Source organism: Canis lupus, chromosome 31 (genome assembly GCF_011100685.1).
Source record: "Canis lupus familiaris isolate Mischka breed German Shepherd chromosome 31, alternate assembly UU_Cfam_GSD_1.0, whole genome shotgun sequence".
NCBI classification, from domain to species: Eukaryota; Metazoa; Chordata; class Mammalia; order Carnivora; family Canidae; genus Canis; species Canis lupus.
In genome coordinates, this window is record NC_049252.1 from 28,768,683 (window position 1) to 28,794,984 (window position 26,302).

Consider the following 26,302-nt stretch of genomic DNA (forward strand, 5'->3'; position numbering starts at 1 on the left):
TTTTTTTTTTTTTTTGACTGGCATTTTAAGAGAGGAAGTTCTGTACCATGAAGCTGGACATGATAATTAGCCAGTGCATCTTACAGTCACCAGTGATGATTTATATTTACGTGGGATTCAGCAATTGAAGCAAGTTATACTATCACCAGTGAGGAAGGAGTATCACCAGTGAGGGACAGTTGGTTTGGACAATATTTTAGTATAACGAGTTGAGTAGTTCAGTTGCTAATCCCCAAATCAGGCTACCTGCACATCTCAAGAGGGAAGAGTTAACTGACATTTGCAATTAACTTAAATCTTGTCCTAGCTGAATATAAATCAGGATAAGAGGGCCAAACAGACGTAGAAAATTCTGATACATAATGCTTTTAGTAATTTGTAGATAAAACATTTAACAGAGTTGGAAAAAAATATGTGGAGATTATTTATGTGAGAAAAAAATTTCAGCTGAGTATCTTCCTATAAATACTGAAAAATTCCAAGGGATTATCCTGAGAAAATAAGTGATCATAACTATTTTAACCTTATTTGAACATGGTGAAAGTACTTTCTTGATTGAGACTTTTTATATATGTATTTATATATTTGAAGTTCAGTACTCTGCCATTTTCATTCTTAACACTGAGAGTGTGGTGCCTTATCCTTGTCTGTCATCAGAAGTGGTTGTCATTTTTTAATTAAAAGTTGGAAATTATTTCCAAAGAAATCCCAGGGGGAAAAATTGGGTATTCAAATTTTATATTAAGCAGCGTTTCATGAAAGCAGGAGAAAAAGTTCAGAGGGCTAAAGAAAAGAAGCTTTTTCTCCTGTGGGAGGATATATACAACTATTTGATACCAGAACTCTTTTAACTAGTTTCTTGGGAGATCAGACTAAAAAAATAAGTAGGTTAACTTTAATTTTAAGCAAAAACAATCCCAAAATTTTAGGAGAGGGTTCTAAATTTTAGAAGAGGGTTTTGTTTTGATATTAGGTCTCTTGTACTTTTACCTAACAATAGTAGTAAACACTTGGGGGAGGTAGTCACAATATAAAATGTTTAGTTCTAGTTATTTAGCTGTATCTTGCAAATATATTTGTAAGATTATGATATATATATACCAGTGTTTGTGGAATACTATTGGTGACATTTTATGGAAGCATTGACCCTTTTGATTCCCTGTTAGGGGTTGAAATAAAGGGTTTGAGAGAGTAAAAGGAAAGTTCTTTCAAATGGTCACTGTTTTAACTCAGTAGTATTTTTTTAAAAAAACTTCTCAGTCTTTTTCATTTTAATAAATACAAATGGAGTTTGTGGTTTTTTTAGTTTTGAGCTTAAAACATTTAAGCAAAGATCACAGATTTGATCTCGGCTTTGCTGTAATCCTTAACTCCACCAATTGTCTTGCACATGAGTGCTCTTTGACATAAGCGTGAGTGGATAGATGTGGATGGATCAACATAAATTCGTATCTTATGGAATATCAGCTCATCAGACTGTTCCTTACTGCCATAGCATCGTCTTCCTACCCAGAAGCCAGCCAACATCATCCTCAGTAAGGAGTGACTGCAGAACTTTGACCATATTTGTGTGAATTTGATTCATAAACAGTGAAATCAAAAATGTTGGAAAACTAATATTTAAAAAATAGTCCTCGGGGGCATTAATTCTTGGTAATAAAGTTAGAGGCTTATTGGGTAGAAGATTTAAATGTAGTCTTTGACATAAAATTTCCTTGGGTTTACTATTAATCATAAATATTTAGATGTCCAGAGGTAGGCAATGTGCCTGGTTTACTGAAAACTATTTCCACATCCCAGTGGAGCTACAGTTCTCTTAAGTGTAGAAGTTCTAAATTTATAGTTTAGGAAAGCTCAGTTCTTGGGGTAAGATGTAAATTTTAATTGAAAATTAAACACTAGGCCCTGGCAGTGCTAGAATAGTTAAGTACAGCCTTGTTATTCCTCCTCCTTTCCTTAGATTCTCCTCAGAGATTAACACTGAATTTCTTTGAACCATTTACTAGATTATCTATTTGTTTTCTTATTGTAGTTTGTTTAAATATGTAAGAGTTTATACTAGAGAATTCTATATGATGTAATAAAAAGATTCATAATTTATGGTTTAAAAACACACATGACACTGTGATATTCTGTATTGTGTATGGCTTTTGTTTTTGTAGTTGTTATCTTCTATATGAACCTCTTTGTAATTTGTTAATTTTTGCTAAATATTTTAAAATTCTATTTTACATACAGGTCCTATGCATTTTCTTAGTTTTGTGTTTTTACAATTAAAAGTTTCCTTTTTACCATCTTTTAAGATACCTGCAATTATATTTGTAGAAAATAATTTTCATATTATAGGTCTTATTTTCTTTATCTGCCTGACCCCCTTCTAATATTTTTTTAGCCCTTTTATTGCCCCTCCCCTTTTTTTCTTTCTAAGAAATAACCTAAAATACTTGTATGAACAGTTGGGTTGACAAAAGAGGGAAGTAAATTAGGAATTTTTTTTTTTGTCTTAGGATTTTTTAAATGAGGACGATACAGAAAGTACACAATTTATACTTAGACTATGAAATTTATGTTAATTGTGGATTTCATTATTCCTGACACTTTCATGGATTATGGGAGAAGTGATTTGCTGTGTTGCTGTAGTAGAGAGATAAAATGACTTGGACAGGTTTTTATTAGAACTGGAATTATAATTCAGGATACTCTCTTATATAGATCTCACTTAGCATAAGTCTTAGTGTAAAGGAAATTAGGCATTTCCCCCATTACAATACCTAGAATATTACTGTAGTATCATAATTAGACTTTAGAAAATCTATAGTATGTCATTGGAAACCAATAAGGCTTGTTGATGACAACTAGATAGTCTATGAAATTTAAGCTTTTTTTTTTCACCTTGTTTTTAGAAGGGCTTTTTAGCATCATTTTGGTAACTTTCACATATTCCTATTTTTGTGCAACATTTAAAGATAGTTAAGGCTCTAAAGTTCTGTATAGTATAATCCAATATATACTATTCATATATACATACACACATCGTATAGTCCGATGTAGTAGTAGTCACTACTCATTGAGAAATCAGTTTCTTAATTGGACTAGACACATTTCAGGTGCTCATTACTATAACTGTAGAGAATAATGTTGGCCAGTATTCTGAAGAGTAGCTCTAATATTTTATGAGAGTTTTAATACATGTAACATTTGGTCTAGTTCTTGAGTATTAATGCTTTGGAGATTATATTTGGCTTTTTGTTCATTATCACATATCTGGAATGCCTTGAAAACCTGGAAACCTGCTTTTTGACTCAAACTCTTGAGGATCCTTAAAAGGTTAAGATAATCCTGGGTTCATTTTATTTCTTCACATTTAAAAATACGAATATAAAATTAATAGATTACCATCCGGTAATAAGGTTTTGACATGAACTTGCAGCTTACTTTGCTAATAAGCCTTTTGAGTAAATGAATTGTATTACTTTAGGAAAAAAATAGTTGTAATTTTATATAAAGTAAATTTATATTAAACATCAAGGTTGCTATATTAAAATTTCTTTCAGACAGGTGAATTTAAGTATTACTGAGATTTGAATGAAGTTTCTTCTTGGGATAAATGAGACATTTTAGGTTATCCGCTTACTCAGTGAAGACTTTAAAAGAAAAAAGTATTGAAGATGTGTTTTCTGAAAGAGGGATTCAAAGATAGATATATTTATTTGCTTTCCAGTTTGAAGAATTTCATTTTAGAGACATTGGGAGCTTTCAGAGCTATCTTTACTACATTTTCATGGCTAAATTCATAGTTGGAGATTGGGAATCAAGGCTTGAGATGGTGGAGATAGATTTTTCAAATTATCTCCTCTAAACTTAAACTTTTTGGAATAAAAACCCATTTCCATCTAGCCATCCTCAAAGATTTATAGACTGCTACCCAAAGTAATTTGGGCAAGGTTAATGAACAGTCTTTGAGATGTATTCAGTGGGCCTCCAAGTTACATTGATAATCCTACTTAACAGTTTTAGGAAACATCTAACGCCAAAGGAATAAATTTTGCCCAAAATATCTGGGTTGCCATTTAAAATGTCAGCAGTTGATCAGAATTATAATAGAAGTGAAAAGTGAAGGCACAAAATTTTTTAGTATTTAATTGTGACTTTGCTTAGATTATTTTTTATAGGTCCTGTATTCTAATTAGCACGGATAATTCAGTGTATTGATGAAGAGATTAAGATCTTTAATCCTGAGATCTATAAACAGTCCAACAATGATGACAGAATGAGTTCAGATTTGTTTTGCTTTCGTTTTAAAAAGGTAATACACAAGAGTCTACATAGAAGAAAAATTTTGTTGCTAGAGGAATTAGGAGACAATTTAGCAGGATAACTAAGAATGATGGAAGAATAAGGGGTTCTGAAGGTAGGAAAAGGAAGATTAGGAATTCTTATGCATGAGATAGAATTCTCTCATGTTTACATACCCTTCTCTACTATACAGGTCTTTATTTTAGAAAAATTTCATATGCAGTACACCGTTAAATTGCAGGTGGCCTTTACTTAGCTTTTAAAGAAAAATCCTTAGCCGTTAATTTACCTCACTGACTTCTGTTTATCACATCCATGTAGTGCTCACTAATTATTCTTTATAAATTAATATAGGAAAACCTTCCCATGTCAAACATTTTCCAAAAATGAATTTTCTTGGGTGCAATCACTGGGTAATACTAATGGGTTAAGTTGTGTTAGAAGAAAAGTATTAAGAATTGGTGAGTTGATAGAAGTCAACATGAGCTCTTAATATTAGAACAAAGAACATCATATACTTGGTTTTCTTTTTATGGTTGAGCCACAAATCTGACAAATTGGGAATTTGTTCTAAAGATTACCATTATGAAACATTTAAAAAAGTTAAAACTATAAACTCCTCTTTGCTTAGCATAAAGTTTTTACAGGTAGGGCATGAGCTTTGAAAAGGAGGATCTGAGTCAATTCAGACATACCTCATTTTAGGTGTTTTGGTTCATATTGTTATGTACCCCCACGGAAGTATTTTAATTTGGGTCATTAATGTATATAAACTGAAAACAAAGGATTCATTTATTTATATAGTGAAATACAGTTTTTGAAGAAGTGGAGTTCTCTTAAGACAACTGTCCCTGAGCAACTGCAAGAAGGTGGAAGGATGTGCGGATGAGTGGAGAGACCACTGACATGATATGATAGTGTTTTTCTGCTTGCTTATTCAAGAACCTTGCTTATTGCTTCTCACGTTATGCTTATTAATAAGCAGGATAAATTGAAAACTGCTAATGCATATAAATTAAGTTGAAAAATTGTTCAAAAAATTCTCATTTTTTTATAAATGACTTGTTAGTGAAGGCTAGAGAGTTTTAAGTTCTACAACTTTCCATGATCGTAATATGATACAGTAGAAAATATGAAATCACTTAACTGCTGCCTCTGATACTTTGTAACTTGTCTTAAATCCTTATCTACTTTCCCAGGGTTCCTTTACTTTTTGGCATCTTTTCTGTACTTTACAAGATTATTAATTTTTAAGGCTATTAGTTTCTTTTTGATATGTAGCAACTAAAGATACAAGCACTTTTAGAATTTAGGGGGTCTATCGTAATTTGAGATAATTATCTATGTTTTCTTTCTTAGCCTGTGGACATCTCAACAGCAATGAGTGAGCGGGCACTTGCTCAGAAAAGACTCAGTGAGAATGCATTTGACCTTGAAGCCATGAGCATGTTAAATCGAGCTCAGGAACGGGTATGTAGCAAATTTAATGTATAAATGAGAATTTAAATAATTAGATAGTTCTGACATAAGCAAAGTCTATGGCATGCTGTTGAAACATAGGTCCTTAAAATCCAAGGAAATTGTAATTTATTGTAATTAGCTAGGTTATTTTAAATGAAAGTGACTTGGGGCATGATCATTTATTTAGTAAGTATTTATTGTGTACTGTGTGGCAGGAACAGTTTGGGAGGGTAAATAATACAATTCTCTGCCCTAATATAGAGTTTGTAATCTGGTATATAAAAGTAGCTACATGCCCATAATAGCCCTGTGAAATGTAGGTACTCCTATTATTTCCCACTTTCCAGCTGAGGAAATGGACTAAAAAAAGGTTAGTCAACCTGAAACAAAACACTGTACGTTAACTACTGCTACCTTGGAATTAAAATTTCAAAAAAAGTGATTAGGCAGTCTTGAATCCAGAGTCTATACTTTTAACAGTGGACAGCTTTCCATTTGTCTTCTACATTCCTGTGATAGATCTGTATAGAAACAGTAAGTATACATTCAGACAGATAAGGAAATACATATCTGACCATGCCAGTGTTGAGTAAATCTACTTTGAAGTACTGACAACTGATTTTTAACCATCACAATAAATGTTGGTGATTAACGTAGTGCTCAGTTTTTAAAGAAAGCTGTTTTATGTGTTTGAACAATTTCCTGTGTAACTCATTACTCCTTAAGCATATCTCGTGATTTATCCTGGATTTCTAATACCACAAAGAAGGTAATTAAAAACTCAGGTGATTGTGACATTTATATGATGTACATAAGCAAAGGGTGGGGATCCTTGGCTATATGAACTGTTTTCTGTATTCATGTATCAATGTGATATTTTGAGGAATGAGTATTATATAGTTATACTTTTTTAGTAGAGTTACATCTTAAATTTTGTTATTATTGGGACCGAACTGAATGTTAGCAAAGTGCTTCTTTGAAGTGTTTAAGAAAACAATTTTATTTTTTATTTTTTATTTTTTTTAAGAAAACAATTTTAAATATGTTTAAATTCAGCATGCTATTTTAAAAGTTGAAGTTTTAAGTCTTAGCCTTTTGAAGAACTAAATAATGTAGTGAAATAAACCAGAGGCATTTTGAGTAGATAAGTAATTTTGCTTAATTGAGGCATGTTTTTTTCTTCAGATTGATGCCTGGGCTCAGCTAAACTCTATTCCTGGCCAGTTCACTGGAAGTACAGGAGTACAGGTTCTGACACAAGAACAATTGGCTAATACTGGTGCCCAAGCCTGGATTAAAAAGGTACATGACATACGCACATATGAAAGTGTCCCAAGTACAAAATTATGATATTTTTAGAAAATGTTTTATTAAAAATGCACGAAGAGGCCAGTGACTTTAACTGAAAGTTCACGAGTAAATTTTCTATGTGTGCATACTCTAGGATGGACACTGAAGATGGACCTGATTTGTGAGACAATGGCAAATGTATAAATATGGCTTAAGAGCCCGTTTAGTTTCTATCCTCAAGTTATTTCTGTATTGCAACTGCTGGTTTTTTGGGGGGTGGTTTTTTAAAACTTTTGAATGCTAACAGTGTATCTCAGGTGCTGTTCAGAATGTTCCACAGTTCCTGTTGGACTACTAATCTAATGATTTCAAAGCAGTGGTTCTCAAATTTTTTCTCATCATGGGATACTTTATTACAGGTTTATATTTGGTGGATCACTGCCCCAAAGAGCCCTCTTACCACCCCAGTTTTCCATTTCTCTATTCCTCTGTCCTTCTTTCCCCTTCCTTAGTGCCTGTGCCCTCTTGTAAGCTCTCTTGGCCCTTACTCCTCTCCCCTTTGGTGATCTCCAGCCCCTGATCCCTGTGGTTGTCAGTTGCTGGTTACAGCAAGTTGGTTGGGAGGCCCCAGTATTAGCACTGCATGTGGTGATCTTGCCATGGGACTGGAAGGCTGGGGAGGAGGGCTGGAGTGTGTGGGGAGGTGGGCAGTGCCGAAGGGGTGGTGAAGGGGGTGGGGTGGGGCTGGAGGATACAATCTGTGGACCACCATTTAGGCCCTGGTGGCCTCTGGTGATCCACAGGCTCAATTTGAGAACCACTGATGTCATGGAAAAAAACCAAACAAACAACCAGGATATAGTAAGTCCTAAATTGAAAGGAGAGGATGGACGCCTCGTGCTGTGAAGATGTAGGTGCTCCTGGTTTCACATTCCTGCAATGAGACCTGTGAACTCCACCTACGGCTGCCTCATTGTCGGGGGAGTCCTAGGTGGTTAAGCAAGGCTTTCTAAAGAAATGCCTTCTGGTTTGGTTGGATGGGTGATGGGAAATTTGTTTCAGGAGTACTGGCAGCATGGCAGTGCTGAAACTAGGAGGCTGCGTGGTCTAAAGGATTGGGAAGGTTTCTTTATCCCGCTGTACTCCTGACTGCTTTTGTGATCATGGGCAAGTAATTACTTGGAATTTCAGTCTCCAAGTGTCATGAGAAGACAAGTCCTTATTACTGCTTCACAGGGTGGTAATTAATAGTGTGATGGGCACCTATGAAGAATTGTTATGATTGCCAGGGAATGAACTGAATTTCAGCAAAATGAGATTTTGGTTGCTTCACATCTTTTAATCTCATAACATTTCAGTTTTGATAGCATTATCTCTGATGGCCCTCTTATTAACAAATTAATATAAAACATATATCCTTAGTTTGCCTGCCACTTGGGTGGGGGGGGAGAGATGTACTAATAGGTGTATAGTGAGTATATGGTCAGATTCATGAAAAATTAACTTTTATGTAATTTACTAGGATTGGTGTTGGAAAAAGATGAAAATCTAGCAAAATATTTTTGATTTTGAGTTCATTTTGGACTTAACTATATTACAGTATTTAAAATATAGTGGTTTGTATAGTATTTGAAAATGGTTTTCATTTCATTGGGACGAATTATAAGTACACACTTATTTGGGTAGTTTTAATTCTTTAATATTATTTAATCTTGAAGCTGAGTGCTCAGTATTTCAGGAAGTTAGACTTTAAGTTTATGTGAGTGTTTAGGCACATAAAAATTAAGTAGTTTTGTACAATACTAGGTAGAAGCTTCTGAATGCGATTCCATTGCAAAATTTTGAACTTCATTTGTATAATGAAGTGCTGCCTATCCACATAATGCTAATATAGTTCTAAAAATCATGTTAATGTAACTTGCAGAAATGAATCTACTGATTAAATTGGTTCCTTGCAAACTGTCCCTTAAATTTTTTTTGATTTCCAGTCTTGTAGGCAGTTGACAAGCTTTAAATAATTCACATCATGTTAAATGTAAATGTAACCCATTTTGATAAATTATGAGATATATTCATCAGAGACATTTTTAAATACTAGTAAGAAAGCTATGTTTTCAGGAAAACTCCCAGTTAAATGTTTACAGAAGAACATTTGCTACTGATGTCAAGGAAGGAAGGAACATTTTATTTATAATGTGGAAGGTCTTTAGATAACTGAAAAATTAACATTTATCTTCACTGTCAAATATCACAAAGTGTTGTGTTCAGAAAACTTTCAGTGATCATACAGCTTTTCTTGCCTCGCTACACTCTTTTACATTAAAAACCACATGGAATGCCAGCATTCTCCATATTCTTTTAGTCTGTTGCAGTAAATTCTTAGATGAAAAAGAGTGAGAATTTTTCCATTATTATTATTTGTCAGTAAAACATTTTTAAGTGATAATTGATTTAAAAAAACCTTTATTTTCTGGAATTAAATGATTTGGACATGACCCGAAGGGTATTGTTTACTATTATAGGTTCATTAGATTAAGCAGCTTTTTGGTGAACTGTATACACACTGGGGTAAAGAAACATGAACATAGTAGAGATTGGAAACCGAGTTGGAAGCCTGGGTTATTTGGGGATTTGCATTATACTTTGCACAGTTGCCCTTTTTTTTAGGAGTGTTGCCTGGAAAAGAGGGGCGGATGAACCTGGAAGTAAGTAAAAGTCATTCTAGGTGTGTAGCAACAAGGCAGTTGATACCCAAGCATCAGCTAACTTTTCTCTTTATACATCAACACTGCATGGCCTGCACCAAATAAGGAACTGAACCAGGGGTATGTTTTTACCTCCACAGCTGCCTCCTTCCATCAGAGCACCTTGTTGAACTTAATGTCTAGTCACACATCATTGGCATGCTTTCTCCCCAGCATATAATTTACAAAGCTGGGGAAAAAAAATAAGATGATAAAGTTTTACTACTGTGTGTAAAAACAAGATTTAAAAATTTTGTATTAACTTATCAATACAGGAAATGATTAATGCTTACTCTTTCCAGAGTTACCAAAAGTTTGACTCCCTCTTTTGATAAGTTAATGACTTTTGCTATATATTTGCTAGAGAACATAAATCTAAAACTTAATAACAAGGGAAACTAAAGCAGGATTTGGAGATTTACAAATTTTTAAAAAAGCCATAGAGATCAACAGTAGAATTCATTTGTTTTGTGTACATGGATGTCCTTTAAAATAGAGGCATCAGCTATTTATTTCTTAAAATGTGTGAATATGACTGTTGACCATGCTAATGTATATAGTTGTGCATCTTATGACATTAAGTGGTTTGCTGCTTTGATGGAAATTATGGTTCAGTGGGTTGGATACAAGAGAGATGACTGTTCACAGAATAACCTGTGAACTTTCACCCCTCTGTATGGAAACTTGTTTCAGGGCCAAATCCTTGTAGCTGTCTTCTTGCCCCGGTCAGTGCCAGCCCTACTATTCACAACACTGCTGCCACCGAGGCCTAGGTATGTAAACGCTTAAGGAGTTTTTTACAAGTCTTTTAACGTCACGCTAGGTTTTAAAAGAATTCAGATTCAGTTTGGTATAATGACAGGGTATTTTATATGACTGTCCATTTCTTACTGTGTAAATATACTTTAAAGAGTTATCTTCTTTGCTTCATAGGGATTTTCTAAGTAAAATATTTTTACTTGCTTTATGGTAGAATGGGGAAGAAAACTTGGGTTGTTAACAGTATGCTTCTTCAGTGTCCAAACTATTTCTAAATGATTTCTGGGCTTTATTCATTAACTAGGTACACCTGGGACAATTAATATTATTGACTGTTTTAACATTGCCTTCTTTTTATTTTGCAAGCTAAGAAGAGATACCAGTGAACCTAAATAGTGGACGAAAACAGGAGTGTTCTAATTTTTTTTTTTTTTTTTGGAGGGGGGCATGAGGGCCACTGTTTTAAACTGCCATTTATTTGCCTTATTTGACTTTCAAAATACTATTATGTTAATGGTGAAAATAATTAGAGCATCCACACTACAGTATGTATATAAGTATAGAAATTTAATTGCTATATCAGATCTAGAAGTAAAATGAGACTTTTTTTTTTTTAAGTTACATCAAGTTTGTAGTCAAATTCTAACTGTGAAATGGGGACATTTTACCTTTCTTTCTTTGGATAGGATCAGTTCTTAAGAGCAGCCCCGGTAACTGGAGGAATGGGAGCCGTTTTGATGAGAAAAATGGGCTGGAGAGAAGGAGAAGGATTAGGAAAAAACAAAGAAGGAAATAAGGAACCTATCCTGGTTGATTTTAAGACAGACCGAAAAGGTAACCCATTGTTTTGGGAATGTTGATTATCTCTCCTTAATATTTAGGGTTTCATTACCTTCGTAGTTTTTTTTAAAGCAAGCTCTGCCCAATGTGGGCTTGATCTCATGACCCTAAGATCATGAGTCACACGCTATACCATCAGAGCCACCCAAGTGCCCCTTGAAAAAAAATATTTTCCCCCAAAGTAACCTTTCTACATTTTGATGTCCCTGATGCTTAACTGGAGCATATCTACAGCTATTAAGAAACAAAAGGCGCTCATCCATTTGTGGCAGCTTGTATAGATACAGATGGGAGTCACTAATTTGAGCTAAAAGGTGGTCTTAACGTTAGTTGCTAAATATTATGGAAATGTGCATATATCAGTGGGATTGAAATTTCAGTTAGATTACAGTTTTGGTAAATGGTATCCCCGTTTTGTTTTCTTGTGACAGGTAACATACTTGTCATTTCTAGGCTGTATTTTTTTTTCCTTCTTATTTTATACCACGTATTCTATTCTCCTTATTTCCTATTAGAGTGTTGTTTTGTCTTCTCCTATAAACAGTTTTGGTATCTCCCTCTTTTTAAGCTCTGTCATTGAATTTTCTTGGGTTGGGGCTGGAGAATAGGCCAGTTGCTGACAGCAGTGTCAGCTTGTCATATTGTCTTGTGCTCAGGGCGGCACCTTGGAACTTTTATCTTACTAGTACTTTGCCACTCCTGGAAATCCTTCTGCATTGCCCCCATGCAGTTGCTAAGTATTAAAAATATACTTAGCGGGGTGTCTGGATAGCTCAGTTAAGTGTCCAACTCTTGATTTTGGCTCAGGTCATGATCTCAGAGTCGTGAGGTCGAGCCCTACATTGGCCTCTGTGTGTGGGGTGTACGGGAAAGAGAATCTCTTGGGATTCTGTCTCTCTGGGCCCTCCCTCCACTTGTGTAAAAAAAAAAAAAAGCAAACAAACATGTATATATATGTATATATGCACACACACAGACACTTAGTGCTCATTGATAACAGCCAGTTGGTACCTCTTAAATAATTTCTTCCCTTGGAATAATGTCTTATGTAGAATTAAATGGGGCTGTCATCTCAGTGTGATTTCAATAGATTGTATAAGCCTGATTTTTAAAGACTAGAAAGCTTAAACCTAGAATTTTCCTTATCTTTTCAATCAGAAAGATAAGTTGAAGTTAATGCAGTTAAATTATTCTGTGTCAGTGAATTTGGAAACCAACTAGCTTGGACCAAATTGTGTGTGTCATAAAGCAAGCATTTTGCATCAGAATTTCTACATTGTCATCCACATAGAATACTGTGATACCTCTTTTTTTTAAAATTAGAGGGATTTATTGTAAGGATTCTCAAGTAGGTTGGAAATAGCATGAGAATCGTTCTGTGCTGCTGTAGCATTAATTCAAACTGAATTAGAAAAGGACATTGTACGGATTATGTCATATTTGACATTGTATTACATATACAAGTTGAATAGATTTTTTTGAGTCATACAAGGTGATTTGTTTATAAGAAAACATCTGTGAATGCATTACATAATTCCAGGAACATCCTCGTTGGAATTGTGTAATAGGTGTTGGGTTTGGAGAAGAGTACTAGCAGATTTAGTGAAGAGCTGATTGAAGAATTCCCCCTAGGAGAAATGGAAGCAGGAAAGCATGGACTTTGGCTAATGAGACAGTGAAATCCCATTGGAAAGGGAGGTTATGCAGTGAGATTGTCTTCTATGAACATCTTCATTTGATAAGTCAGGGGCTGTTTGCTGGGGAAAATATGGACCCGTTTATAGTGACACTTCTTTGTTTGGAGGGTGTGTGGCCTAAAATCCTCACCTTTTGGGGAACTTAATTAACAGCAGGGTGCTTTAAGGAATGGGAAGCCTTTAGAAAGCATTTGAAATAAATAGCCACTGTATTTTAAACTTATTAAAAAGAAACAATCCTAAAGGTGTTATCTTTGGCACTTAATAGGTGTATTCATATGCTACTAGGTTTTTGTGTTCTGTGAATATTTGTTCTTAAGCAATTTCTATTACCAAGTTATATGAACATAAAGTATAACTTATATACATTGAAACAGCAAAACAAGGTAAACTATATAAAAATCAAAGGTAGTGGGGGTTGAGTATTTTATTGGAAGGCATAGGTTGAGATTTAGGGTCCTACAGAGGGAATCATTGTATATAATAATTTAAAATGATGCTTTGGAGTTTATTCAGTGAACACTGCCTTTTTATTTTAAAGGTCTTGTTGCAGTAGGAGAAAGAGCACAAAAGAGGTCCGGGAACTTCTCTGCTGCAATGAAAGATCTGTCAGGTGAGAGTACATTTGAATTTCTTCTTGTCCTATCCCCCACTTGAATTCGTATTTTGTTGGCACTGTGGAAATAATCAACTGGTTATTTTTTTCTTTGTAGGCAAACATCCTGTGTCTGCTTTGATGGAAATCTGTAATAAGAGAAGGTGGCAACCACCAGAATTTCTCTTGGTCCATGATAGTGGCCCAGATCATCGCAAACATTTTCTCTTTAGGGTAAATATGAATTTCTGCATTAATTCTATACCCCTATTAATTTGAGGACTTAGAGGGTGAGGGGTAAGCATTGTATGGTCACAGGATTGATACGTTGTGGGTTGGGAGTGAATATATGTGTGGGTAGAAATGGTAGGGTTTTTGGGTTTTTAAATATTTAAGCATACTTTAATATGACCTGTTAATGTCCTAGTTTTAAAAAATGCTGGAGGGAAAGAGGTGGGCAAAATCTGGTAAACAATTTGTTGACATTTTCCAGTGAACTTGGGAAATTAGTTTTATCAGGGTTTTCTCCTTCCCGCCCATTTGGAGACCTGCTCTTAATTTGCAGTCCCTTTTCCCAAATGATTTGCTTCTCCTGGGTTGAGATTAATTTGACTTACGTAGTGTGGGTTTTATATTTCTGTAAGTTATTTTTCTAGCATTTAGTGAAAAATACAAAGCTAATAGATATTAAAGTTTGATGCTGTTCTTATTGTATGTTTTTCTTGAATAGGTATTGAGAAATGGAAGCCCTTACCAGCCCAATTGTATGTTTTTCTTGAATAGGTATTGATAAATGGAAGCGCTTACCAGCCCAGCTTTGCCAGCCCTAATAAGAAGCATGCTAAAGCCACAGCAGCTACTGTGGTTCTTCAAGCAATGGGCCTTGTACCAAAGGACCTCATGGCTAATGCCACTTGCTTCAGGAGTGCCTCACGTAGATAGATTGAGGTTTTATATTAATCATTTCAGATAATTTTACTCTGCATCAAAATGTATTTCCTCTTTAATGTTGTAAATATTTGGCAATTTAAGACATTGTGTAAAAAGCAATCTGTACAAACATCTCCAGGCTTTGATTTTTGTACCATGGAAATTGTATTTAACCATACAGGGTTTTGGTATGTTTATATTGTTTACCTTAGTGATGTATTTGTTTAAGTGGCTAACATCCAAACGATTGTTTGAAGGCATCCGTAATCTTCAGTGTGGAATGTTAAATAACGCTTTTATACTGTATTTTGTACTATGATGTAACCTCCCTTCCTTATGGCTAGGCTGCTGTAACACTTGCCTGTAATCAGTGAAGGGCTGTGCACCTTGTACTAGTTCACAATGGGTTCTGCTGGACAGATACTGGGCCAGTGTTATTGAGGTAATCAAGCAAGATCTGTTCCACAGGGCTAATGCCACCATCTCCCCCTTAAAATTTTGTAGAGGTTCTAAAAAAAAAAAAAAAAAAAAAAGAGTGGTATGTTGTGTGATGATCTGCACTAAGTCCTGCGTTCCCATTAAAGCCACTTGGGCCATGAGAAGGGAGTCAAAATGAAGTCTGATTAGAATTCTACTGCAGAGGCCAAGTACATTTAGTATGGCATTGAGTTGTGATATAGTTTTACTTTGATGTGCATTTTGAATTTCAGCTACACCTAGATAGACGTTAAATGATAATTAAAATGCTGTAACCAACTTATCTAATAAAATCGGCACCCAGCCACTATTTTGTTGACTATGAGAAAGTTTAAGTTTATGTTAATTTTTAGGGTCTGATAGAATATTTCATGTGTATTACAGTGGTATTCATAATGCTATGTCTCTAAACTTTATTTTCAAAAGCTTAAGGCCCAAATATAAACTTCTCTGGAATAAATGTGGTGTTTTATTTTCTGGATCATAAAGTGAACACATACTTCTTCATTACTGTCATTTCTTTACCCGATACTTTTGGTTTCTAAGCACTTTTATTTTTAAGAAAATTTGAATCTATCTCACACACACACACACACACAGGGACATTAAATACTACTTTACCAGGATAGCTGAGCATACAATTATTAACCTATTCTATGTGGAATACAAAATACCCTTATCTGAATTAACATGCATCAAAAAACCAAATTTAATATATTTGAGAATAAAGGAATCATAAATCAGAAGGAAAGCAGCAACTATGGTAGACATGGTAACAATCAGCTCAGCAGATCCTGTCTACATTTGTATCTTTATAAAGCTAGAACCTCCGTAGTAGGATAGGTGAATTGTCAAATATAATTTTGCCCTGATGCCATCAGTCACAATACCAGGAGATAATTGATCGTAATTTAGTTTCAATTTCCCATTTGCAAGGAGAAACTGACATTCATGACGTTCAGTTTTCTACTTGTTTTATAATTAGGTTGTAAAGGTCTGGAAGTCTCAAGTTACTTATGTTTTTAAAAAGTTGGGAGTTACCTTCATATCTAATCAGAATAGTAAATGTTGATTTAAAACCTTGATCCTACTGCTTAACACATGTAAAAATTAACGAAAAAGGTTAATGTTTATCAACAGTTGAATATGTTAAAGTTAGATTCATTTAACTTCCAAAATGAACTTTAGAGCCAAAGGTATAAGAATCTTGAATTTCCTTGCTAGAAGGCTTTTTCCTCAAAGATTCCTTTTAGGCTTACTTTGGTGTTCAGGATCTCCAATTATAAACGTAGTCATTCATTTCCACATGTCTTAAAGATGATTTTCCCAGTATTGGTGTTTGACTAAGTTGATCCAGGGTCTTAGGGTGCAATCCACAGTTAGCAAGCTCCTCAAGAACAGTTTCCTGTGGAAATTTGTATTCAAGTTAGTTAAAAAGTGTATCAGTCTCTGAACACTGACGTTTTTTTTGGTAATCTTTACACCCAATGTGGGAATTGAACTCTGAGATCGAGTCGCATGCTCTACCAGTGGAGTCAAATTTTAATAATTACCATGGGAACTTTGACAAACACCTGCCTTAATCACATTCATAAGGCAAAGGCAGTTCATTATCAATAGAAGTTGACCCTAAAAGTTTTCACATACAATAGCATTCACAAATAATTTCGGTCATTTTTAGAAGTCTGGCAGATGATAAAAGCATGAGGCAATTTTAAAGGTTTTAATTATAACCTGTAAATAAAAAATAGAAACCTAACTATATCCAAAATTAAAGGCAAATACTGATTAAATACCCATAGTTTATAATAAAGGAATCCGGTACTATTCTGGATCTGAGATGGCCATATAAATAACTTGCCTTTTTGTTTGGGAAATTCTATAGTCGTTGTGGAGTACAATCTAAATTCATAAAAATTTATCTCAAAAAACCCAAATCTTACCCCTTCATTTTAGGATTGGCAGTTAAGTAGTACAGTTCATTTTTAATTTATTTTTTAAAAGATTTTATTTATTCATGAAAGACAGAGAGGCAGAGACAGAAGCAGGCTCCATGCAGGGAGCCTGATGCGGAACCTGATCCTAGGACTCCAGGATCACGCCCTGGGCTGAAGGCAGGCACTAAACCGCTAAGCCACCCAGGGATCCCAAATAGTACAATTTAATGGTAAGTCAGACATAAGTTTGACTCTCTATAAATCACTTCTTTCTTCCACCCGAGGAAACTAGCTACAGTGAGCTACGCTAAAAGCTGTCTACTTACCTTATCCAATACTTTATTCACTGGCAGGCAGATATTAAATACAGCAGTTGGCTCATGTGTATATAGTCCAGCAGAAAATGACCCATTCTGTGAAGATCTGAGTAGCATGGTTACTGAATGTAGAGAATGAGGCATGATAGGACCCGTAATCTCCAAACTAAATTGATCTTTGTATCCAGAAACAGCTTGTGTCTTCACATTTACACTTCTTGCCTTCAAGAAAATTTAAAGAAAAAATTACTGTCACCGTCTCTCAAGCTTTTGTCCCTTAAGACTTGTTCAGTAACTTCATTAGGGTTTTCCTCTTTACTTTTATGGATTAAAAGGTACAACATAGAGGGACTGTAGCCAGTGGTACTATAATAGCACTGTATGGTGGCAGGAACTATACTTGTGAGAATAGCATAAGGTAGTTCGTAAGACATCAAAAGAATGCTATATGAGTAAAAATGTTAATTCTCCATCTGTAGCACATCTCCAAGTTATGACTCAGTTTAAGCATATTCTAGAGAATATAATTTTTCATATAGTATCCTAATTTAGTAGTATGCTTTTTTACTTAGGAAAACAAACAAACAAAAAACAGGTACAGCTGGGTGGCTCAGCGGTTGAGAATCTGCCTTTGATCCAGGGTGTGATCCTGGAGTCCCGGGATTGAGTCCCATGTCGGGCTCCCTGCGTGGAGCCTGCTTCTCCCTTTGCCCTTGTCCCCGCGTTTTTCTGGGTCTTTCATAAATAAATAAAACCTTTAATAAACAAAACAAAGCTTTTCTGGGGCCTGAACTCCCGATTCTGGATCAAGACCTGAGCTGAGGTCAAGAGTCAGATGCTTGACAACTAAGCCACCCAGGCTTCCCTATTAAGATTTTTTTAATGGAAGTATAGTTGACACACATTACAGTTACATTAGTTTCAGGTATAGGACAGCGATTCTACAACTCTAAACATTATGCTCTGCTCACAAATGTAGCTACCATCTGTCACCATATTGTTATAGTACCACGGACTATATTCCCTGCGCTGGGCCTTCCATCCCATGACTTACTCTATTCCATAACTGGAAGCACATACTTCCCAATCCCCTTTAACCCTTTGCCCAGCTCCCTTCCCAATTCAGTAATACATTTTCAATGCAGAATACTGGGAAAATAAATATAAAAATAAATTCTATTTTTTAAAAAAATACAAATTCGGAATGCCTGGGTGGCTCAGTGGTTGAGCGCCTCCCTTTGGCTCAGGGTATGATCCCAGTTTGGGGATCGAGTCCCACGTCAGGCTCCCTGTGAGGAAACTGCTTCTCCCTCTGCCTGTGTCTCTGCCTCTGTGTCTCTTATGAATAAAATCTTAAAATTCTTTTGTTAGTAACATTCACAATGTATTTGTATTTACATCTGTAAGTTTTTTTCAACAATACGGATATACAGCTATTCTTTTCAGCTATCCAGGATTTAGGTGCTGAGATCTCTAATCTTAGCTAGCTTCTTTCATTGCTTAATGACAAAATGAGATTAAAGCAGCTTTTCCACATGGCAAAAAAGACTAACACCAAAATGCTTTTGTTGCCAATCAGATTTATTCAGTTAGAAAAAATTACTTTTATATAATTCAAATAAAACATTTCATATAATGAATGTTCTCATATAATTTGATATACCTTTATATCAACATTTTTTTTATTGGGAGGAAAGCAAAAACAAAATATGCACCATGTAAAATGGTAGGAGTTATTAAAAACAAATCAAGAATTTGTTCTTGATTTCTTCTTAAAAAGCTCATTTATGAGGATTAGGGTAGAATTTTTTCTTTTTTCCTTTTCATTACCTTTAGCATTTGCATTGTGGCACCTCGGAAAGCTACAGGTGATAAGAGGGTTGGTGGAAGTCCTGCCTGCGGACCTGAACTAGCAATTAAACTCTTAGAGTTGATCAAGAAATTCAGCAATGTAAGGGTATTCATTCCCTTCACCAACACAACAGACTCAGGTCTGTGATCCATTTGCACTTCGTGTTTCTCTTTTCGTCTGAAGATGACAATCAAGGAACTTGCAAATTTAAATCCCATGCTAATGAGAAAAGCCATCATCTTGATTCTGAATCACCTGGGACTCTTTTTTCCCATTGTGAACTGGAAATGCTCTTTCTACCCCACTCTGCTGCAATTATAACACATCCGCTTAAATCAAAATGATTTCTCTTTGACCACTGAATTTGCTAGAAGTTGACTCCTAAAAAAACCGAATTTCTTCTCTAGTTGAAAACATACTCTATATGGAATGTTTCCATTCAAAAAAAAAAACTTTAGCAGTAATTGTTCATGGTTTACTGGTACTTAGTCTGTTTTTTTAATGTCATGATGGAGAATTAGTTTAAATATGATCTTAAGACAATTTAAGATTACAGTCAAATAAAACTGTCAATATTACACAGCTCACTAAATTCAATGAAAATCAATTCTAGTTAGCACAACGGAAAGGATACAGCTTGATAGAGAGTATGTCTGGTTTTTTAATTTTATCTTGCACACCCATCTCTTCCAGCCAGGAAAAGCTCTCATCTTCATCCTCATCACTGATTACTTGTTCCCTAGAAAATTGTTATAGTTAGAGTTTCCATTTCATCAAACGGTTTCCTCTACAAAACTACTTCACTGAGACCGTAAGTCCCTAGGTGACGTAAAAGGTGGTTTTAATCACATACTCCCCATGTCCCAGGCTTGTTCCAGATGCCTTTTTCTTCTCATGGCCATTTTCTTTTATTAGCGGCAGAGAAAATTCAATACCTACGTGAGAAAAGAAAAATATAACTGAGTTTCCTTTAATATACTCTAAAAGAACAAGTGTGTCCTACTTTTACAGAGTATGAAATCTGAAGATTTGAGCTTTTGCACTTGGATCTATTAAGGCAACAGCTTTCAAGCTTTCTTGACAGTAGCCCACCACACACACACACACACACACACACACACACACACACACCCCTCCTCCTCCTCCTCTTTCAAACAAAAGTTTCAGGAAACAATAAATACTCCCCCACTACATGTGGTACTCTTTCCTGTAGTGCTGATTAAATAGATTTGTGATCATCAATGGTTGGCCCAGTTTGAAAATTATGTTAATTAAAAGAGGGTAGGAATTTCTAGACAAGTACATTCAGATGGGAACTTTCCAGCTCAATATGTTTATCAGATCAAAGAAGGGAACACCATTAAACTTAAAGAAAGCTGTGCATTAAGGGACAGCTTAAATCACTGCTGGGAAAAAATAAAATCAGAAATAAAGAAGGCATTTCTTAAAAAATATAGGTAAAACTGGTAAAAGGCAATTCAATTGGTAAAAAGACAATTCAAACTTTAGCTTCTAAGGAAAGTGTTTACTATACTTTTTTTTTTTAATGCTTAAATCAGTTTTTTATTACAAAAGAAATTACTCAAACAATCATAAAAGCACATAAAAGAACAAAGCAGAATTCTGTCTCATGACCATTGGCCCCTATGGGGTAGCCGTATTAATTTTGTAATACTCTTCCAGATTTTTTTAAGGAAAATGAAAAAATTGCATCAACTACATACACTGTTCCAAATTTTTATATTTCTTTTGTTAACAATATAACATTCTCCTTTGACAAATTACATAAGCTCTACAACAGTAGGGATTTTGTCTACTTCTGTCACTGCTGTATTTCTAGGGACTAGAACACTGGTATTGAACAAAGGTGCCAATAAATGCTCACTGACTGGATGAATGGAATGGATCCTCCTTACCACCAGATCAACTACAAGTTCTGTGGGGTTCAAGGATATGTGTATTTGGTCTCTCTCTATGGTCTCAGCACCAGAGCACCTGGCACATAGTAGACACTCAAATATTCATTGAATTAGCAAAACAGCTCAATGATGAAACCACTTAATTCCTTTTAACTACACCAGCATGTTGACATCACAATAATCAACTATGCTCCTGTTGATGAAATAACGGGATAAATAAAAAATAACTCATTTTAAACCTATGGTTTTACCTTCATTTTTCATAGCTTCTCTTATGCCTCTAGTTGTAGGAGAGATGAGAGCTGTGATTACATCATTTCCTGCTAATCCTGCTGCTCGGAACAAGATCGTAAACTGATAGGTACAAACGTAGAAATATGGGCAAAGCTTTGTCTTCAGTAGATTATAGAGAGAAGTGAAGCTCACAGACCTATGAAGTAGCAAGATTTTCTTTAGGCATTACTACACATTTAGCTTGACAACTAAAATTTAGTTTTTTTATGATTCAGTTTGATACTCATTTGAATAAAAACACAACACAAATATTATAGATAATGGTTTGAACTTTTTCTACTATATACATAACTTGGCTCTTAAAGGACTAAAATTGGTCATGGGACCCACAGTGTTTACCGCTTAAACACTAATCATGTTTTCTTTAAACAAATCTTAATTGGGGCAGCCCCGGTGGCTCAGCGGTTTAGTGCTGCCTTCAGCCCAGGGTGTGATCCTGGAGACCCAGGATCAAGTCCCACATTGGGCTCCCTGAATGGGGCCTGCTTCTCCCTCTGCCTAGGTCTCTGCGCCTCTCTGTCTGTCTCTCATGAATAAATAAATGAAACCTTTAAAAAAAAATTAAAAAGAAACCAAACAAATCTTAATTGATAACTGGTTGCTGACTTTTCTCTGAGCAGCTTCTGATGAGAAAGGAAGCAGCCACTGAGATGAAATAACATAAAAGAATGTATATATTTATGTAACACTTATACATAATTCCACAGTTGCATAAAGAGTGAATAAGAGTCAAAAAAAAGTAAACAATTTAAATATCGATTATTAACAGCTTAGAAAAAATAATTCAGAGGAACACAGAGAACCTTTTACCAGTACACACTTCCACATTGTACATAATAATACTGGATGTACAAATTTTTAATAATCTTACCAGTCACTCATTAAAATGTGTTGCAAGGTTTCATCATTTGACCAAGGGCTTATCTTTCCAGCCATTTTTCTATCAGCTCCAATGCGAGGGAACAGTGGTAGCCAGGGAAAGGCAGGGTGCAACCAATAGATTAGGCTCTGCTGAAAGGCACAACGGAGCTGAGTGGAGAGTCTGGGATCCTAAAATCCAGAGATGATATTGGAAGTTTTTGCCACATTAGAAGTATAAAATTTCATCAAAAAGCACTGAATATGCCACTTATTCTAAGAACCTTTACTGTTTCCTATAGAAAAGTATTCATAACTGTTACACCAGCTAAAATATAGTTTATTCTTGCCAGCTTTTATTGTATCTTAAAGCATATCAAAAGGAGGACTTAAAATACAGATGGGAATATTCTCTCATCTCTCCTGTTCTTTCCTGAGAACAGTGACTATTTTAGTTATCATAAGGGTAGGGCTATAGATGGAGATGTTTACTGCATGTAGGTAATACTATGTTCAACTCCTCTCCCCTCACAACTGCTCAACAGGAACCAGTAAAAATGAGTAATGAGAATCATAAATCAACCTGATTTATTAAAAAAGATGTATCAGGGCCTTCTTTTTTTAAATTTTATTTATTTATTCATGAGAGGCAGAGACACAGGCAGAGGGAGAAGCAGGCTTCATGCAGGGAGCCCGATGCTGGACTCGATCCAGGGAATCCAGGATCACACCCTGAGCCAATGTCAGGCTCTAAACCGCTGGGCCGCAGAGGGATCCCCCAAGGCCTTTTTTAGGTAATCACTTTTAACCTAATTTGAGTTGATGAGTTGCTTGACAGCAATGCAATTACATTCCTCCAAAACCATTCTAGAACTCATTAACTCTATTACAGTATTTACAATAGACTATCAAACAGGTAGCAAGAATTAGTGTGTATGAAAAAAAGAATATGCATTATATCAGAAAACTAGGAAAATAACCAATCTACGTTTGCAATTCTATTCAATTGCTTTTCATTTTTCTCCCTTATATTTTTTTCTCAGAAGGCTTTAGAGAAGAATGGTTTTGTTCAAAAACAATTTCTGCCTCTAACATTAGTCCTCAGGACAGGTCTTTAAATTTAATGGGCAGTTACTGAATCTGATAGAGAAAACTGCATGAAAGTGCAAGAAATACAAAATTCCCCAAATCTCAGTGTCTTTAAACTTTAGAAGAAAAACTTTTTAGAAGAAGGAAATATTTGTGACATTTTGCAGAGAAGTACGTTTTACAATTAATTTGTTACTTTAAAACACACCTACTTCCCTTCAGAATTACCTGTATACTTTGAGGCAAAGTAACTTCTGTTGCCCTACAATGCTGGATGACACCTTGGGCCTCTTCTTGTGCTTTCAAGTGATCTGCCCAGGTAAAGGGTTGAGAAGAGGTGAAAAGGAGTCGAGTTTTAATACTCCAGTCCACAGGTAACTCAGTACTTTCTGAGGATGGAGTATCAGATTCGGAGAATGATACTTGTGGAGTCTTTTAGAAAACAAAGGACACAAAAATTAGTAGAGTACCAAAGAACTTCCCTTTTAATCTACAGATTTTATCAACCTGCATGATCACGGAATTGTCAGAATCTTATAACTGCATAATAAGTAACACTGAAAATACACTACACACTGTGAAACACCCTAGAAAGTTAAACTGTTGACAGTGGTTTTCTCTGGAAGTGGGAATTTACTGTTGTTACAGGTGGTGGTGGTGGAAGGCCACATTTTTACCTTTTAGTTTTTTTTTTTTTAATTTTTATTAAAAATTTATTTATGATAGTCACACAGAGAGAGAGAGAGAGAGAGGTAGAGACACAGGCAGAGGGAGAAGCAAGCTCCATGCACCGGGAGCCCGATGTGGGATTCGATCCCGGGTCTCCAGGATTGTGCCCAGGGCCAAAGGCAGGCGCTAAACCGCTGTACCACCCAGGTATCCCCCTTTTAGTTTATATATATATAGTTTAGTTACAAGAGGCATGTACTATTTCCACAATCATAATTTAAAAAAAAAAAATCTACTGATCTTGCTGTCAAAGCAAAAACCTTCCAAGTAATTCATTATTTTTTAAAAATATTTATTTATTTATTGATTGATTGATTGATTGATTGATTGGCAGGAGCAGAGGGAGAGAACTTCAAGCTGACTCCCTGCTGAGCGTGGAGCCTGATTTGAGGTTCTGTCTTGTGACGCTGCTCACGCATGTCCTGAGCCAAAATCAGGAGTTGAACGCTAAACCGACTGGGCCACCCAGGGTCCCCTGCAAGTATTTTAAAGAGCACCATTAAGCCTTGCAAGCTCCGGAACCAGGGCTAAGCAGTTCCTGCAGGTAACTTAGGGCTCTTATGAGGCCATATGTAAAAAGACGTTTCCTGATTTCAAAATTTCCTTCCAAACTGTTTTGCTGTCCTTTCAAGGCCGTTTTCTCCACTTTATTTACAATGATTCTTTGAGGTGACATCACACACACCAAGTAACAGGTGCGGGGGAACTATCTGTAACAGACCCTGTGAAGGCCGTCCATTTGTATGACAGGTCTTAGCTCTTCGGGCCTGTTCCCGTTAAGGACAAGCCGCGCAACAGGAATACCTGGGGGATGGTACCAAGAGGACGGCTGTTGTGGCCGTGTCTGCAAGGTTCAGGGATATGCCACAACCTGTGGAGGTAATTTGGGGATTTTGTCTGAAGATTCAGTTAAAGAGGAAGTTCAAAAAGCAGTTGGGTGTGGAGAGAGGAGCTGGAGTCACCGCCCACGGAGAGAGAGTGTCAAACAGTTGGAGGAAGGAAAACCTGTATCTACAGTAACTTTAGCGTTGGTGCCGTCAGGAACCTCATGCTTCCGCCGGGCCGGTGCCATCTTTTCAACCCCGGCAGAGAGGATCACTGCCTCCACGCTCTCGAGCAGCGACGTAACAAAAAAAATGTTTCTGAGGTGTAAGTTTAGATTTTAAGACTACATTAAAAGCTATTACCTGCAGTAATTCAGTAACGTCTGTTCTTTCAGGAAACTTCTCCTCCCACAGCGAATCATTTTCTTGATTAGAATCTACAAACTGAGGGGAAAACGATGGTCCTTTTTAATCCTAAACGATGCTGGAGTTTGCGTTAACCACCGCCAGCGCCTCACCTGGCATCCAAGGGCCTCAATAAATGCCCAGGGCAGGAAACTCACATGCAAATCACCAGATCGGGGCTTCACGTCAGTTTCGCGTCTGGCTTGACCATTAAAATCGGGGGCGGGGGCGGGGGGGGGTGTGATCCGTGCGTCCGACGGCGGGGGCGGAGATCTCAAGCCCAGTGACCCACAAGGCCCTGGGGTAAGAACTGCCAGGGATTTCGGACCCAGGGATCCCCGACACTCCTCCACCCGGAGTATTTCCGAGCGCGTGAGGGCGGGGGTCGTGCAGGCAGGAGGGTCTCCGGTCTCGCCACCGAACAGCGGCCTCCGCGGACGAGCCGCCCTCCCCCGGACCCCTGACCCCCGACCCCCGACCCCCGGGGGCTCCGAGCGGCCCCGGGCCCGACCGCCGGGCGCCCGCCACGCGGAGCGCAGCCTCGGGGCAGCCCCGCCCAACGCTCAGGGCCGCGTCCGCGCCCCCCGCCCCCGCCCCCGCCCGGCCCGAGACACTCACCGCGGCCTGCGCCTCCTGCCGACCGCCGGGCGGCCCGTCGGGGGGCTCCGCGGAGGCCGGCGGCCGGTTGTCCAGGCGGGCGAAGGGGTTCCTGCGGGCCGCTGCCGGGCCGCCGCCGCCACCGCCACCGCCGCCCGCCGCCGGGAAGGGGCGCAGGAGCAGCCCGGCCGCCAGAGCGGCGCGGCGGGGCGCAGGCTCGGGCTGCTCCCCGGGCGCGGCGGCGGAGCCGTGGCTGCGGGCCCTCTTCCGTCGGAGCCGCAGCGTAGCGGGAGGCTTCCTGAAACCGGGCGAGTAGCCGGGCACCGAGACGGCCATGACGCGCGGCTCGGGCAGGCGGAGCCGCCGGCCTCTCCGCCGCCGCTTCCCGCGCG

The 26,302-nt window shown here is 37.1% G+C and overlaps 2 protein-coding genes across 6 annotated transcripts in view; one reads left to right on the plus strand and one right to left on the minus strand.

Moving 5' to 3' along the window:
* Positions 1–15,561, plus strand: part of SON (SON DNA and RNA binding protein) — a 32,899-nt gene extending 17,338 nt beyond the window's left edge. The window contains exons 7-12 of one of the 3 annotated variants that reach the window (XM_038581385.1): positions 5,656–5,766; positions 6,943–7,059; positions 11,237–11,384; positions 13,629–13,700; positions 13,801–13,916; positions 14,413–15,561. In XM_038581385.1, coding sequence (XP_038437313.1) covers positions 5,656–5,766; positions 6,943–7,059; positions 11,237–11,384; positions 13,629–13,700; positions 13,801–13,916; positions 14,413–14,472 — 624 coding nt within the window. In that variant the 3' untranslated portion in view covers positions 14,473–15,561. Of the gene's footprint in view, positions 1–5,655; positions 5,767–6,942; positions 7,060–10,484; positions 10,565–11,236; positions 11,385–13,628; positions 13,701–13,800; positions 13,917–14,412 lie in introns of those variants that run through there. The other 2 variants (XM_038581384.1, XM_038581386.1) reach the window with 2 other exon arrangements.
* Positions 9,494–26,261, minus strand: DONSON (DNA replication fork stabilization factor DONSON). Of its 3 annotated transcripts, XR_005382302.1 has the most exons (12): positions 25,932–26,261; positions 25,272–25,352; positions 23,584–23,787; positions 22,280–22,458; positions 21,366–21,544; positions 20,049–20,130; positions 19,830–19,934; positions 19,174–19,372; positions 17,353–17,565; positions 16,349–16,494; positions 11,219–13,762; positions 9,494–9,981 (listed from the first exon to the last, which is right to left on the minus strand). XR_005382302.1 is itself a non-coding variant. In XM_038581392.1 (11 exons), the coding sequence occupies exons 1-10, from the start codon at positions 26,244–26,246 to the stop codon at positions 16,357–16,359; spliced, it is 1,695 nt and encodes a 564-aa protein (XP_038437320.1). In that variant the 5' UTR covers positions 26,247–26,261; the 3' UTR covers positions 9,494–9,981; positions 16,349–16,356. The 3 variants fall into 3 exon arrangements, 2 of the variants coding, with proteins under 2 accessions (XP_038437320.1, XP_038437319.1); XM_038581392.1 differs by lacking the exon at positions 11,219–13,762; XM_038581391.1 differs by lacking the exons at positions 9,494–9,981; positions 11,219–13,762 and having other exon boundaries at positions 15,622–16,494.
* Between the last annotated feature and the right edge of the window lie 41 nt (positions 26,262–26,302).

Coding starts and splice junctions, on each gene's coding strand:
- DONSON (XM_038581392.1), bottom strand. CDS start 26,246: ATGGCCGTCTCGGTGCCCGGCTACTCGCCCGGTTTCAGGAAGCCTCCC. Junction 22,459..23,583: donor CTTTGCCTCAAAGTATACAG/GTAATTCTGAAG, acceptor TCTGGATTTTAG/GATCCCAGACTCTCCACTCA. Junction 19,373..19,829: donor GACATACTCTCTATCAAGCT/GTATCCTTTCCG, acceptor TGTCATCTTCAG/ACGAAAAGAGAAACACGAAG.